General features: G+C 40.5%; 1 protein-coding gene across 1 annotated transcript in view; it reads right to left on the bottom strand.

Moving 5' to 3' along the window:
- LOC139208132 (inactive dipeptidyl peptidase 10-like) overlaps window positions 1–16,850 on the bottom strand; it is a 187,365-nt gene that overhangs the window by 5,718 nt on the left and 164,797 nt on the right. The window contains exons 9-20 of the mRNA XM_070837711.1: window positions 16,048–16,202; window positions 13,312–13,409; window positions 12,422–12,545; window positions 10,870–10,908; window positions 8,795–8,902; window positions 6,806–6,897; window positions 6,535–6,582; window positions 5,634–5,755; window positions 4,171–4,215; window positions 2,232–2,330; window positions 2,018–2,087; window positions 771–965 (exon numbers count right to left, since the gene is read on the bottom strand). Coding sequence (XP_070693812.1) covers window positions 771–965; window positions 2,018–2,087; window positions 2,232–2,330; window positions 4,171–4,215; window positions 5,634–5,755; window positions 6,535–6,582; window positions 6,806–6,897; window positions 8,795–8,902; window positions 10,870–10,908; window positions 12,422–12,545; window positions 13,312–13,409; window positions 16,048–16,202 — 1,195 coding nt within the window. The remainder of the gene's footprint in view (window positions 1–770; window positions 966–2,017; window positions 2,088–2,231; window positions 2,331–4,170; window positions 4,216–5,633; window positions 5,756–6,534; window positions 6,583–6,805; window positions 6,898–8,794; window positions 8,903–10,869; window positions 10,909–12,421; window positions 12,546–13,311; window positions 13,410–16,047; window positions 16,203–16,850) is intronic.

The raw sequence follows: 16,850 nt of genomic DNA, 5'->3' as shown, positions 1-16,850 counted from the left end.
TGTGTATTCAGGCTTTGACAAAATTGGGGGGGTTGAACAATTATTCCAACTTTATGGGCAACAGTGTAGATGTGTTTAATGTATGATGACACAGAAAACTTATCTGACAAACTGAGACGTTTGTCCCTAATCTACCTTACCTTGTTACTTTTTGATTAATTCGTAAGTTTCATAACACTGTAAGATTAATGATATATCAATATGATAATTCACAATAGATTCATAATGAGGAAATAATGTTAAACTAATCTACCTGGCAAGTTGGAAAAATGCTGGTGCTGAACGTACCAGTAAATTCTTCACTGATAAAGTATTTCATTTGCTGTCTATATTTCATTTCATGCATATTTCACTTGTTTTCTGCCAAAATAACCAAAATGACAATCTTCTCCCTGACTGTCTGGTGTGACAGCCCTGCATATTGTCTGACCACCTCCCAGAGAGTCCAAAGCAGTGTTGCACTCACTCAAAAAAAAAAACGCTGTCTGTGAACATAATCCAGGTAGCAATCACATTTGTCAGCAGAGCAAATCAGGAAAGCAAATCAGTTAAGTGTGATTTCTAGGAGACTTTGTATTAGTTCAAGCTGCTCACACTCATCTACCATATGGAAGCCTTGAGATGCTGCCCATTTACTTGATGAAGATCATACAGACCGAAGAGTTGGGATCTTACAAATGTCAGCGGTGAGCGAGACAGCATTTCATTAAATTTGTAAAATTGAAGTACAAGATGGTTTGAAATAGAATAAAGCGAGTTCGATGACGTACTCTATTGCTGCAATCTGGTCCTGAACATCAACAGTTCCCAGTCTCTGGTGGACCTCGTGCAGGATCCTCTGACCCTGGAAGCCGCTGCCCCGGCCGTCCAGTCGAGCCACGATGATGCTGTCCGAGCTGACCAGCACCGAGTCCCAGCTGAGAGAGTAGCGGTCGCTCACGGCCTGACCACCAGGGGCGCTGTCACTGAACAAAGCACAGGACATGCGAATAAGGAAAACTCAGAAAACCCTAACTAGCAAGATCAAACTGCTGGAGCTCGGGGCAATTAATCAAAAAGATTTGAGCGAACTTGGAAAAATAACCGAGTTACGGTTGGTCTGTGTAAACAGCAACAAACATGAGTCACAATTGCTTTGTTTCTTTAATTTTAGAAGATAAGGCTTCCATTTTTCTTAATGCCTACAAATCCCATTACAAACAAAGCCAGGAACATGTTAGTTCTCGTTTTTGTGGCACTCAGCCTCAAGCACTCAGGTTCCTCCTGAAGATCTTTAAAAACAGGTCACAAACATCTACTTTCAGTTTTTGAAGGCTGAGTAATCTCTTACAGCAGATGAATACTGTAGTTTTTGGCAAACTTTACTCAAAAAAGTAGTACATGGTGCATTTGCTGGGGACTATTTTCATTGGTGGAATAATACACACTTAGTGTTCCAGTGGGTATTTGGGGCAGCAGGATGTGGGATGGAATCAAAATAAACTACAGTGTGTGTTCATGGAAATGAAGGAACATGTTACCCAGTGCAACAGAGTGACTCATTGATGTGTCTTTAGATAGCAGTCGAGCTCTGAGGCACAGAGGAATAACATGTATCAGGCTTTGGATAAATACACAGTATTCGTTAGTCGGGCACATTCATTGTTGGTTTGAGTCTTCTCATGAAATTCGTTGACAACGGCAAAAATAAAGAGTATCTTTATTTACCTTTCATGTACCTTTCAATGTGCTACTGTAAACGTGTATATCTTCCAGTGTAGAATTTTCTTTTTACTGGTTTATTATTCAGTCGCAACATTTAACACGATGGCCGGGGCTACTCTAGATGCAAATGTCACTCCTGTCAGGGTGTTAGCGGTTTGATTGAAACTGAGGCTTCACACATTAAACACGCATACATTTTCTGATCTGTACTGTGCCTCGGACGAAAGAGTAAATTTCATGTCAGAATAAAAATATAGAAATTATCAGTACGCATTTCTGTGGTATCTAATGCTTCATTACAAATTGTGCATACATCAGCAACAGCAGTCCATAGTGACGGGAATCAGAGAAGTCTGGTGGGTAGGAGATCCTCAAAGGCAAATCTGTAAAAAAAAAAAAAAAAAAAAAAAGGAAATATAGTAAATGGTAAGTATTAACTAAAATAAGCAAAACAACAAAAGTGTATGAACTCAGAAATGTATCTGTCATTCACAGTAATAATGTAGAATCCAATACTTTATTCTCACCAAAATGTTCCATCGCAACAGTTCTGAAGTCAGTCAGCTGGATCCTTTTGTACTTCAAGGCAGCTTTCAGCAATGAGTTGTTCTCAAGGATGTAGTAATCTGGAAAGATGGGGGGAACGTGTTGAAAGGAAGTGTTGCTGCATACAAATGACCCCTAATAAAAGGAGGATTTGATATAATGAGATGAGATGGGAAGTGTAGGTAAGACAGATAAGATCCAAGTCTCGTTTCTGACATTGTTTCATATTTGTGGTCAATTCAAAGGGGTTCCGAAAAGCGGAATTAATTCCTGGATTTCACCTCTTTGGGTTTAACTGCTGCAAATAAAGGAGGTGGTTCTAAATTATAAGATTGTGCTATGAAGTATTTAACCACAGACAATGGTAAATAACTTTTAAATCAAAAAAGAAGGCTTTATGAAACACCTTACTGATAAAATAAACCAAAAATTATAAAATGCTTAACTCGAACCACGATAATTTGGTCATTGGTGCCACTGCTAAACATGGAAAAGCAGAGAAAATACAGTCAAAAAGTTAAATGTCTGAAAGGCAGCAGCCTGCTCATTCTGGCCCTAAAAACAGGGGCACGGCTATTTTCCCCACATGTAATAAACAATGACTGGTTTGGCCATTTTCCCATTCTGGCCATCTGAGAAGCAGCTAAATGAAATGGAATTCATCCAGCATTTCTAATGGAAAACCCAAAATCAATAGACGTCTCATTATGAAACCGCTAGGGGCCTTGAGTTCCCAGCTGTGGATGGAGGGCCTATCCAAATAACCCTGGGCAAATTGCTTGCTTTTCTACAGTACAGCTGTTAACTTTTTTAGTGGAAAAAAAACACCACTGATAGACATACAGGGGCGGATAATAAGACGAAGCATGTGTCCACTGCAGTTGTATGTGTGAGTCAGTGCAGCCATGTATGTACGGCGTGTGTGCCTGCATTCATGCCTGTGGGGAAGAAGAGAGAGAAAGTAGCAAAGGGAAGAAATCTTGATTTGTAAGCCCCCCCCCGTCGAGCAGAATCAACCGAACAGGAGGTGAGCTCATACTGTCTTTTCTTTTCACGCTGTCGGCTCGGGTTGGAGGCCAGTTTCAAAAAAGGAAAGCTCATCAACCCCCATTCACGTTTTGCCTTGAACTCATTTCAAAAGACCCAGATCTTGGCTTAAGCTTCCCTATCAAGGCAGTCAGACAACTAACAGGAATCAAAGGTTTCCAGTTGGCTTTGTTTCCTGTTTATATGCTATTAGCACAGTCAAGTAGGAATTAATGCATAATTAATAAGGCTTTTATTCACACCTACATGTGATTGTAATTGATTGTAATTTTGTAATTTCTCATAAACTTGACTGTGCCAAGACAGATAACACAACAAATTGTTCTGACCAAGCAATCTGATTGGTCAACTGGACATTTAGAACATGGTTAGATCAGCACACCTAACGGCTGCTGTAGTCATTTCCATGGCAACATTCTAACTAAACCAAGCTGCAATCAAGCTTTGCTAGACATAGTGGTCAATGCAAAATCCCTCATTTTTTTGTAAAGCTTGATGGGTTGCAGTATGTTGTGCAGGGATTCTGATGCTGAACAGATGTTTGAAACCACATGTTCCATTTGGTTCAGTCTTGGTTTTCTTGTTAAAAGCTAAGCTATCCTGCCCAGGATGATTAAAAGGAAGATTTCCCCTTAAACGCGTCCCTGTGCAGTTAGCCATGATGGCCGTTTCTTGGAAAGCTGCAGGAGGCTCGCGCGGTTTGCCCTGATCCTCGCTTCGACAAAACTCTCTTCAATGGAGGTGGCGAGCGCAAAGTCAGCGCAACCAATAGAGACTTGCTGGCCTCATTCGTGGGAAATGAGCCAGGTTGAAATAACCTGGAATAGTCGTCACAAACCTTGGCATTACCGCAAGACTAACTGGAGAACTTACTTGAATTATTGAGGCTGTGTAAGATCACAGTAGGTGCTCCTGGACCTAGAAAGGGGGGAAAAAAGCTTGTGAGTGTAATCTAATCATTATCCCGTGACTCTGCACTTCACACTGAATGGTTGTGTGTGCTTAGACATAGAAATGGAAGGAAAATGTTACATATTACCGATGAAAACTGATTTTCCTCAAACCAAAATGATATATACACAATATTGCAAATGGTATTTTCTCAGATTGTCAACCTAATATCCTCAGACTGTTTTTTGCAAAACACTTAGTCATAGGTTAATAGGATGGCAGGTTTGCTCAATAGCTGAGCTGTGGCTGAATCGCTCCCTCGGCAGCTGCAAAACACACCACATTCCCTCCGCTCTTCTCTTCCTTGAACTAAAACACAAACTATAGCTCTTTCTTTATTTCCTCTAATGCACTTACTGTCGGTTTGGCTGTATTAGCTTTGACCTTTGCATTTCTTACCGCACATGCTTGCACACAGAGACAGTGTTTTCATTATGTGCATGTACCTGCGCGAAAACCAATCAGAAGCATTTTATGGGTAGAACTGAAAGGCTTGTGTTGCTCCTGATAAAAAACTGGTGTCAGAATAAACTTATCAAGGTTATGTGAACTTGGCCCCCCCCTGAAGACAACAAGCATTATTTTTATTGCTTTTGGAAAATGGAACAGTGTTATTGTCCAATAAATCACTAAGCCAAAGCTCAAATGCTTCTGAGCATGAAGCACTCGCATCTGCTCAAAATAAATTGAAACGGCAAACAATATAAAGAGTTACCCTCTATTAAATAAGCCCAATAACGCTACCTCAGAGTAATTATACACAATAGAGTGGCTAATTATTTTAATTGTATGCCTCTCATTTGGAACTGATGATAGATGAATTTAGAATCGAATAATTGGAGGGTGACAGATTACAACAGACAAACCCTGGCATCTGCCAGATGATCTCAGCTTGAAAAAAAAATGACTGAATAACATAAAACACAGTACAATTCCTTATTCCAAACTGTACTTAGAGGCGTGTTTATCCAATTGTACAGTATGTGATGTGGTTGTAGCCGTCAGCAGAGGGACATCGGGAGTTAAAGGTGATTGTGGGTAGCATGAGTTGGCAAATACTTTAACATCTAAAAAGAGCAGAGCTACAGTCTTCCCCTGTAAGCCTCTGACTTCCATAGACTGCTGAATAAAGGTGCTTGTGAAGTCCTCTACATGTGTACAGTGGGTGGTGATGAGCTTTCTAAGTGATGCGCACTTTTGAACAATCAAGCCCCGGAACAATTTTATACAACCATCTTAGTAATCACACCCCACCCTCATATTCCGTTCTACTTAAAAAAAGTGCCACATTGAAGAAGCCAAAGACTGCTCTAACTGCCACTTGACTATGACTTAAAGAGCAGACTCTGCAGGAGCCTTAAATTATAGGATCTGTGATGGCCTACCTTTACAGTGGAGGATAATGTGCTGGTTCGTTGGGCTGATGTCAGCATCAAAGTACAGACAGTGAGCTTTATTTAGCTCACATGTCAAACACCGTCGTGGGAACAGACCCACAGTTTTAACACTGAGGAGAGGAGATGATAAATTAGGAAAGTAGGACACGTGCACACAACTTTTAAGTAGAAGATAGTCATTGAAGGTAATGCTGGAATTAGTTTATCTTTTTTTATGGTCCAAAAAATCCCCTGAAGAGACCAAAACCAGCAATAAAACATCAACATCCAGCTTAAAGGTTGCACCTGTACAGTCACAACCTGACACAGATTGTACCTTGGTGGGATATTAGTGACCAAAAACCATTTCATATTTCATATTTCATACATTGAAATGTATCGGAGAAAAAAAAAACATGTTTATCTTTTTGCAACGAGTCAAAGCAGCAACGATTTGGCGATTAACCCTTTAGTCCATTGACAAACAGTTAACCAATGATGAAGAAAATGATTCGCAGAGGAAGCGATAATGAAAATAATAATGTAAACCGTGTCCCCCAGCATGCTCACTATCTAGAGACTGATAATGCGGCTTCCAAATAATTTCAGATTAATCTCCGCCGACTATTTTTATCATAATGAAAGAATAAGTCACCAAGTACAACGATATGGCTGTGATACGTGTTCTCTGACACCTGCGTTATCAGTATTCACTATAAACGAAACGGTTGTTTAAAGCAAATACAGGAAAGAAAAAAAAGTGAATACTCCGATAATAATATTAAGCTATTATAAGTGTATTATGATTTTCTAATGTCAAACTTTCATTAGAAAAACCTTGTGTTTGCAAAAAAAAAGTACAATAGCTTTCAACAGCAGGCATTGTCTAATTAGTAAGTGCAGAACAAACCTGAAGAGCTGCCGTCTTCGTGATGAACCCTCTGTGCTGAGAAAATACCTGTCGCAAAAACAAAGACAAAAAAAGGAACAAACACACACGCTTAAACACAGAGGTCCGTCATCAAGTCATACATCTAATTACCAAACCACACACTCTTATGTGTACAGCATGAGTGTGTGTGTGTACAATTTAACAGCTCAGACCGCATGTTGATTCATTAAAAAGAGAATCCGGCCCATGCGTCATGTTTTTTTTTTTCTGCGTGTATGGTTGGACTTACAGGTTGTCTGTGTTCTCATCGTAGGAGATGATCCTGGTCACCTCCCAGTTCCCTGATGTTAGATGTCGGACTTCATTTTGATCTGCTCTGAACTGAGAGAGACAAAAGCAGATAAGTACAGGTCATACATCTGACCTCTGTGAGCTCCATTCAATAGCTTCTTTGCTTCTGTATATTTGAAACCGTTTGCACAGCATCGGCCTTCACTGATGACCTGAGTGTGTGCTTTCCTGCCAGGGACCTCTTGTAGTTATGTGAACGATGTCATTAGTCTGTCAGAGGCAGAGGTGGCAGTAGCATCGCTGCGTTTATTATGCCGCAGAGCCTCTGCTGCAAAGGTGTGCACAGAGTGAAAGCGAAGCAAGTTAAAGGTACAAAGTGTTCGTGCACTTTTAGAGAAGAGGCTGGTGGATGGTTGGGCAGACCATCAGACTGTGACTTATGAGACTGCTTAACTGTCCTCGGGAGAAAAATGACAGTACAGCCATTTGTTCAAATCATGGGTAGCACCAGAGATTCATTACTTATTGGGGGTGGGGGGGGGGGGGGGGGGGGGGGGGGGGGGGGTGTGAATGATCACATTCAGCACACTGAAAAAAGAGCAGTAGGTAGGAACCAAGTGTTGTGGCAAAGTTTGTTTCCCCATCAGCTCCCATTTCCCCTTCCTCTGACCCGAACCCAATCTGAGCCTTGACCCAAGTTGTCTAACGCTACTTGCAGCACAGAAGTGAGCTAGAGTGGGGGGGCGCGGGGGTTCTCCCCTCAATGTTCCACCTCTGTCTCTCAACACCCTCCTCTACTTTCTACTTCCTCCCCCAAGCTGAGTTAGATTATGAAACAGTGCATTGTTATCAAGCTGCTGACATGTCTAAGCTTATCAATTTATTAACTCAAGTAAGAGTTCAGTAAATACATCATGGGTGACATAGCAGTGTGAATTGGCCCAGGTGATTCCAGAGCATAGAAGGTTGCCACTGGGGACACTCCTGGACGAAATCAATTAGAGATAAGGAGAAACAGCCAAATAAAGGAAATAACGCTCCACGTGCTGCTGCTTTCTTGGCCAGGACACTCTTGTAAAGAGATTTTTAATCTCCAAGAGGCACTTCACCTAGTGATTTATTCCTCCAATAAACTAAGAATGCATGAATTTTAATATGGAGAAGTGTTCCCATAATTACAATCAAATCGGTCGAGACTGTGCTACAAAAACAGCAGAGAAACTATCCATTGCTCACCAAACCTGCTTTCGAATAACCCTGTTCATCACTATTAACATTACTGAAATCCAACATGCAACTTGTGTTTATCTTTGGATACGGATGGGGAAGTTTTGGTATCATGTTGATGAGAGCGGGCTTTTTTACTGGATTTTGTGCCCATACTTTTGGGGAGGAAATATGAATAAATAGTATCATAAATCAGTTGCAAGAAGTTTCTTGATCATGGCAACTCTTCAATTAATGGTTCCACAACAGCATGACAAGTAAGGGTCCCTATGAGTAATTTCCTCAATTTTTGGTTTGTATAGCACACACTTGGCTGCGCATTAAAGAAAACAGTTCTATTAAAGTTGTGGCAACACACAACATTCATCCAGAATAAAAGATTTAGCCTGATCCATTAAGTGTGAAAACTGTAGCTACATGCTGTGGTACAGATGGTGGTGGTACTACTATGACTAGTAGTAGTAATAATAGCAGTAGTAGTGTTGGTGGTGACAAAGGTAACATTAGCATTATTTTTTTCCCCCCTACTCCCTTTTTCTCTCTGTCCTTCTCCACCTTAAAGACTTCTTCCCAGCCTGACTGTGTGCAGGCACAGACACATACAAACAAACACACATATCTTAAAACTAACACCACCTTGCTATCTGGCTAAACTAAAGTGTATTGTATTCATTGTTCTCCTCGTGCTGTCCTTTTAATGTTCTGCCTTTCTGTCTTGTAATAAAGGAAGAAAATGGTTCAGTATAAACTGGACCTTCACCTGCGTGGTGAACATGGCGATGTGATGAAACTCCCCACGTCCTCCTTGTTTGACCGGGACAGTCAGGAAGAATCTGCTGCCGTCTTTGGAGAACACCGGTTCTTGGTTCTGCAGAAAGCAAAGATGCATCAACTCTGTGGGTGGAAACACTGGACAAAAATCAGATTTTCCAACCATGTCTTGAATTTTATATATTGTTGAAAAAGGTGTGATGAGTTGATGAGTATTGCGTCGTCAGATATGTTTTACATTTACTCTTGACATCACAGCATGAACAAATGGGTAACAATTATGATTAGTGATGTGCAAACGGCCTCTACAATCAAACCGCTTTATGGAATGGATCATCCTGCAATATTTTCATTTCAATAAATGTAGATTTTTCTACCGTCCAGTCTGCTGATTGATACAGCACTGAGTGAGTGAACTCTTTTCTTAGGAAGGGAAATAGATAGTTAGCGTCCAGAGCAGAGAGAAAAGTGCACTGTTTACCACTAATTAAATCCTGATAGAGTGGTTTAGAGTAACAAAGTACATTTACACAAGTGCTGTACTTAACGGGGCACTACACTGATTTTACTGATGTCTCCTGTGGCTCTAAAGTCCAACAAAATACCATTGATGATGTCATAGTAATGTAATCAGAGTCATCAGGGATTGGGGTTTGTTGAATTCAAACTTAGAATGATAGACTGTTACAAGGCAGGGAGGATTTAACAAACATGCTATTAGTTGCATAATGGGAAATGTAGGATCCAGGTTTTTGATTCAATTCTTCGGCTGAGTCCCTCAATGCTAAGTTGCTGGAGTGCTTTATTCAACCACATTTATTTCGACAGGAATATTTACTAGTTCTTTGTGAATTCAGATCGTGCAAACCTATACTGAGCTTATACAGTAGATGAAACATTGTCACTGTGCTGTGAATTTCCCAAACGTGTCAGACGAAAGGCTGGTTACATGTTAATTGATCAACAACAGTAATCTACTAACATTGAGTATATGATTTAACCAATAACAGGGTCCAACCACACTGATGTATACACAGTCCGCCTCAGATGGAGGACGTTTGCCCAGAAGGAGCCAAAGATGTTGTAGATCTCATGAGGCAATCGTACATAAAAATCTGTCAGCAGAGGCCGTCTCTCTCTCTGTGCCGACACAACCTCACAGCCAGTGTATGGACATCTCGCAGATTACCACCTTAACGAAGACAAGCAGCTCTGCGTGCCAGGATTGTCAAGTGGTTAAATTACCCGGCGCTACAGCCAGACTTGTACGGCTGCAGGGCTATACGTTCAAATCCTGCCAGAAACCTTCCGTCCTCTGCCTCCGTCTCCGCTTCCCAACTCCAGAGTAAATAAAAAATGCTAAAGCTGAGGTGACTGCATTCTCTGAGTGGAGTGTGTCATTCTGAACTCGCAGAAATCAAAGTTTGGATATTTTCATTTACCATATCTAAATGGCACTAGTGTTACAGTGTTACGGTTTGGCCATGCCAGCTTATAGATGATACCAGGTTATTGAATGTCCATGGCTCTATTGACCTTACTACACAAGCAAATAAGTAAATTCTATACTCCACCTGGACAAGAAAAGGTTATTTTAATATATTTCTTATAGTGAAATCATTCTAAAAAGCCCAACATGTGCAAGAATTTTGAGAAGTTCTTGGATGAAGTATATAAATTAGATTTAAATGGCTGCTTCGTCGAATTTCAATTTGTGATATAAACTCGATGCACTTCAGTACATGTCCAAGAAAGGCTCTATTCTTTGCTCCTAAGTCCTACAGGTGATAATGAAGTCAAGATTCCCTGCTCTCAGAACCCCAGGGTTTCATCTACTGAACAGACTGATTCAAGGAGCCGCCCTTCTTGCTGCTGCTCATGCTGGGTTTGCATTATCGGGTGTAAGATTTTGTGGATGAATAGCAAAGTCATGAGTCTTCATGTCGTATAATTTGAGAGGCCTTGACATACAGATGACTGACATCAAGTGAAATTACAGTGCGGGACTACTTGCTTTCAAAAACATCAAGCACTGTGTAGACACAGAAACAGAGAGCACTTTACCTGCTTGGAAAGCCACAGTTCAGAGCTTTCTTCATGTCTCTGAAAGAGATGTCAGAGAAAAATGTCAGACTGGTGTCACTTCACCCATATCATCAAAATCCTGTCATTTTTTTTTTTTTTTTTTACAGTCTTCGTCCTGAGTTATACTTCTACATGGCACACAGAGCTTTTAAACTAGCTAACAACAGAGCAGTATTGTAAATTTAGCGTGATCACATTCCCCAAATTAATTTCCTTTTATGTCAGCAAAACAAGTGGTATATATTATATTATATATTATTTATTTCAGAATTTTAGAACACTTCAGTGGCATATTTTCCAGACGGAATCATGCGTCACATGATGGACCCTGTCATTTATTCATATTCATTTATTTCATTTATCTAGACACGCCACTGGGGACACAATTCTCAGTCTGAGCCCTCATTTCAAACCAATATGCACGAGCGGGAGCCAGAGTTTTGGCAGCGGAGCACGGGCACGGTGTCCAGGCCCGAGCTAAGCTGCCTCTTGGCTGGGCGGCGTGTTTATTCGTGCAAATCACACCAAATCAGGAACCACAGAACTGGAGAGTGGCCTGTTGAGTCCCACAGTTCAACTGCAGGGTTGACACTGCTGTATGTCATCCAAATATAGACAAAATATGGAAGGAGTTTGCTCCAGCATCCAGCAAAGTTCTCTTTAAGTCTAATAATTATTTATTTAACAGATTTTTTTGGTGGCTACTGTAGCTGGACAGCTGTTGGCAAACTGACTCAGAAGACGGGAAAATGCTTCAACTAGTGTTTCTATTTTATAGTATAGTAGACGTCAACATAGCATTAAATGAAACAAAGACATTTTAGTGCATTTGTTATCTTTGGAAACTTTTGTATCTCACTTAGAATCTCTGTGAAGCTCTGTGTCTGTGCAATGCAGTTAATGCTGAAGAGGTTAATAAGCGTCTCACATATACACTCAAGGTACGTGTGTTCTCCAGTCAAACTATGTTAACTGAAAGTGCTTGCTTTTGCCATTTACAGGCACATATTGTTATTAAAAGCGTCTGAGAACGACTATTTCTGGTTAAACCAAAACCATCGTACAGGTCTATCTATAGAAATCCTCTCTGTAATGTCGTCTAATAACCATTTGAGCCTGTCAGTGGCAAAAACAAGCATATTTAACAGATCAGTCGCTATTGCCCTGAAGGATTACATTGCAACCTTTACAGCCTGCTTGCTACAATCTACTGGACTGATTCCAAGACTTATTGGAACTCCAAGGAATTACAAACCCAAAATATTCAAAAATTGGGCCTATGTTTAAAAATATTTTCCTTTAATTGATATAAACAGAAAATGACAAGACAGGAGCATTATTTTAGAAACCAAATCATGTACAGTGACTGATGCATGAGCAAATCTACACATCGAACACTGCACTATGTTTGACACTGCTCAGCCTCACATGAAGTAAATGTGTAGCATTATGTTGCATTACACTGCTAATATCTTTCTTTCTGTCTGTCTGTCTCTCTCTCACACACACACACACACAGACACACACACACCGTGACGCAGGCTCCAGTCGTGGTGTCACACACAGTCAGGATGGAGATGTTCTGGGCCCGGTTCAACCACCTGACAGAGGTCTTGGTCTTGCTGATCCACTTCACCATGGTCACATAATGCTCCCTGTGAAAAACATTATAAATACACAGGTTATTCCAAGTTCTATTATTATCTGCACACTGCCAAGGATAATGAGAAGTCATTATTAATATATTAATAAAAATCATGAGCACTAGGCTTTGGGCTGTACATCTACACTGCAGCTGCACTTGGTAAACAAGCCTGGGTCAAGGATGTATGTTCATTTCCCTGCTTCCTGGTAAGACCTGGTTAACATTTCAAAAACTTTTGTGAGGCACAGGGGTCCAAGACTCAGTTCAGTTTAATAAAATACATTTATACATTTAGAACTACTGCAAGAAGATGGAGTAGGGAAGAAGTCCTGAAGAGTAGATACAGTATATTTAAATAAATAAAGAGATTCATTAACAGCCACAGGATTTAGTTCTAGGATACGGTGATGCAATCCTATAAACACTGATGGTTATAATGAGGTCTCTAAAATACGTTTAAGTGACAAATGCAGCTGCATTCATTGTGAAACGACAGAAACACAGTGTTTTGCCTCAGCAGACCCATGCAGGCTGGGGTTTGCCGGTCAACCGTTTGTCCCTCAATTCATTAGCTGTCTTCATTGAGAACAAAAGTTACAGCTACTGTAACTGCCACGCAGGGGGGGGGGGGGGGCGCAGCGAGCTGCAGCGTACAAGGTTTTCCCCAACTAAAGGTGTCAAGCGTTTACAGGGGGAAAATGATCATATAAAGTATCCCTTCAAGGGGCATGGAAGCTGATGCAAAAGTCTGACAAACAAAATGCAGCTCTTCTCACCGTAGTTTGAGCGTCTCTGGAGGCATGAGCTCCAGCGTGTGCGTCGGCCCGTAAAGATTGACGACGTAAAGCTTCACCGCTGGGTTGGGTTGGCCAGCCTGCGTGCAAAAGTCCAAAAGAAAAAAAAGTCTTACATCATCGCAGTGGGGATTCAGCATCACCATCCAAATTGGCAAGTATTACTTGTAAAGTGGTGCACAGCGACTGGGGTGAGTCAGAATTACCTCTGTTCATTGAGAACATCCATTTAAAATCAAAATGCACATACAGTTCGACAATTATACGTGTGTTGTCAAGCAGAAATGATTGTGTCTTGACAATCTAAACAGCAGACATGAGAAAGAATGATAATTAAACACGATGCATTCGAGAATCACTTCACTGAAGCAATTGTAAATTACAATCATAAAGAACAGGCATTTGCATTCTGGCATTGCTCTCATTTGATTGTTCTGCCTACAGATCCATGAGAAGACATCAGACGTCAGACTGCAGACAGCAGAACACTGTTGAGGATCAGTGTTGTATGTTACACGAATTATAGGAGTTAATTTGGAATTCTGTGCAGTCTTTTTTTTTTTTTTTTTACCTCCACCTGCAGCAACTTGTTTCCTAAAATGACTCGTGATGAGAGCCATAAAGATCTGAAGAGGGAACAAGCCCGCTGTTGCTTTCAATCAAAATGGAACAAAGCTATTGTGCTAGCCCTGCAGTGCGTTGGGTTCGAGTGAGGCTGCCGTCAGTGGGGAAAGTTGTTCTCCCATTACGACTGAACTCTGCTTGATGGTAAAACCTGGTGCTACTGTTTTTTTTTTTGTTGCGTTTGCTGATTTCAAATTGCATTAAATATGCAAAACTGAAATTTACAGTATGGCGGAAGTAAGAAAAACAAAAGACCAGGATCCCAAAACATAAACTGAACAAATCCGGTATAAATACTTTATACCAGCCTGTGTGGTCTTCTCCATGTTCATGCAGACTATAGTTATGTACTGAATGTACTGTTGCTACTTGAGAAAGTACTGCCTGTGAGCAAATGGGAAGTGTTAAGGGGGGAGTATGGGAAGAAGTTTTTTCTTTTTTGGTGTTGGTTAAATTGCAGTTTATTAAGAAGACAGTTGTTTTACCAGCAGCAGCAGATAATGTCCTAAAGGACAACATATGCCGGTTTGTTTTATTACAAAGACAAATAAAAAGCATTGCAAGAGAAACCACGTTCCAGCATCTTTCTGTGTCTTTGGCTGCAACATTTAGTTTAATCCGAGACATTGTTCACATTAATGTTTTTGTCTTCCTGGCTGTGGCATGCAAGTGGAAACAGTTAATCAAGTGCCTTAATCTCTTCTCTTTGTATGAGATTATTGCTTTTTGTAAATGGTCCCTGAAAATTTGATATAATAAACTAAACTAAACTTACTATACTTACTCTTTCTGAGAGTGAGATGAGAAAATCGATACCTATGTCATGATCTGGCTCATGCTACAGGACATCACTGCAGCTATATCTTAAGTTTATGACCTTTTGTGGAGAAACAGCTTTGTTTTATTCTTGTGGACTCAACCACCACCACCACCGCCAACAAAAACTGAACAAGGAGAGAATGACGTGATGTGCAGCTCACGGGAGTTAAGCCCAGCGCCGTCGAAGCTCACGCTGCTGGAACAGACCTGCTGACTGCTGCCCGCGGCTCGGCTAACGGACTTGTGGGTGAGCTAACCACTGAGTTGTTTCTCTAATCTTAAAAACAGTCCCAGCTGCTTCTTTTTCCTTTCCTTGGGGTTTTTTTTCTACATTCTAGGTCAGGATTAGAATTCGTCTCCGACCCCTTAGCCACAGACCAGGCTGGTCCTTAACACGACCTTAACACTGGAAGACTGGAATCGGAAGGAAAAAGCTACCCTGGCTCTATCCAAAGTGAAAAAAAACCCCAATGACTAAAACTCGCATGAACATGATGATATACTCTCGCATAGATTAGAGGGTGTGGTTTAATGTGATCACATCTACCTACAGATCAACCTCACTACGGAGTGTGGTAGCTGCTCTCCACTGGTAAGTGATAGCTCTCCTGTTGTGCATCATTAGATATGTTTGACTCAATAATGCTTGCTAAGTTAGTTAATAGGAAGATTGTACATGTCTATTAAGCATTATACATAATAAGTTAGCTAATGCTTGTGTTAAATGCCAAATCACTAACTTACTCATTGGAAAAAAAAAAAAAAACCCATTTGTGAATCCAGCCATGGCCGGGCACTTCAAACAAGCCTGCATATAAATGCAGTGCAGTCCACACATGTCCGCAAATGCAGGTAGAGGTTTGTATATAAATGTAACAACATCTAGATATGTTTTTGATGTCAATTGCAAATGATGTTTAAATACATATATTTGCGGATTTCTACTACAAAAATGAATATTTGTGTGTGCGTGAGAGAGACATTTGTTAGCCTTTGACATCTATATCTAACGATAACTTTAACAGAAACCTGTGTAGAGAGTCATTCACAGGCCTGAGATACATTTGTGAATCCTTCTGTGTGCATTTATTAAAACTGAAACTGATCTGACTCCAGCAGCAGCTGGGCCAGTAGTCAGAGGGCTATGCGAATACTCATAGAATTAACTATATATAGTATATTTGCCTGGAAGTGAGGTTAATGGTCATGTGTCCACTTTGTAAATGGTTCAGTGCTATTACGGCAGGTGTGACTTAACTTACAGATAATATTTACCTTGGGGTATGGGTATTGCTTTCCTTTGGGGTATATCATGCCTGTAAAGCGAGGTAAAGCCATGTTGGGCACCAGACTGTCATTAAGGACCAGGAAGGCCAACCTCTCTCCATCAGGTGACCACCAGTGTGCCATGTGGGTCTGAAGAATCTCCTCTGTTTGGACGGAGATACACGATGAGCAACATTCTTTTATTGAAATCAATCTTGCACAATAAGGACCAAAAAGTAAGATTTTTACTGGCTTATAACACAAAATAATACAATGTATGCTCTTCTAATAGATAATATCTATCTATCTATCTATCTATCTATCTATCTATCTATCTATCTATCTATCTATCTATCTATCTATCTATCTATCTATCTATCTATCTAAATTAGCTAGCACTAGTTAACAGTTACCATGTCACTCATATTCTGATTGGTGTCACTATCACTATCCCATTGAATGTAAGTGATAATGAATGTTGAAATGTGCTCTAACTGTTTGTCATATTTCATAGTGTCGCCTTATCTCACCCTTAATGGTTACATACACAAACACACTCTTAAAACACAGACAGAGAAGTGACAGTGAAGAGGAAAAAAGGGCTACAAAAGATGCATTAAATGAAGTCACCCATCACTGATTGCTACATTATCATGCGTCACAAATATAATTAAGAATAAAGGAGGAAGTCAGAACAGCAGTGCAGTTATTGCGGTTGCTTGCCCTTTTTTTTTTTTTTCTTCATAAGATTTACATAATCTTGTCTCCCGAGAGAGAAACCTCTAAGTGCACGAAGCCTGTGCTTACTTATA

This window comes from Pempheris klunzingeri, chromosome 10 (assembly GCF_042242105.1).
Source record: "Pempheris klunzingeri isolate RE-2024b chromosome 10, fPemKlu1.hap1, whole genome shotgun sequence".
Taxonomy (NCBI): Eukaryota; Metazoa; Chordata; class Actinopteri; order Acropomatiformes; family Pempheridae; genus Pempheris; species Pempheris klunzingeri.
This window is presented reverse-complemented; position numbering and strand designations above follow the sequence as displayed.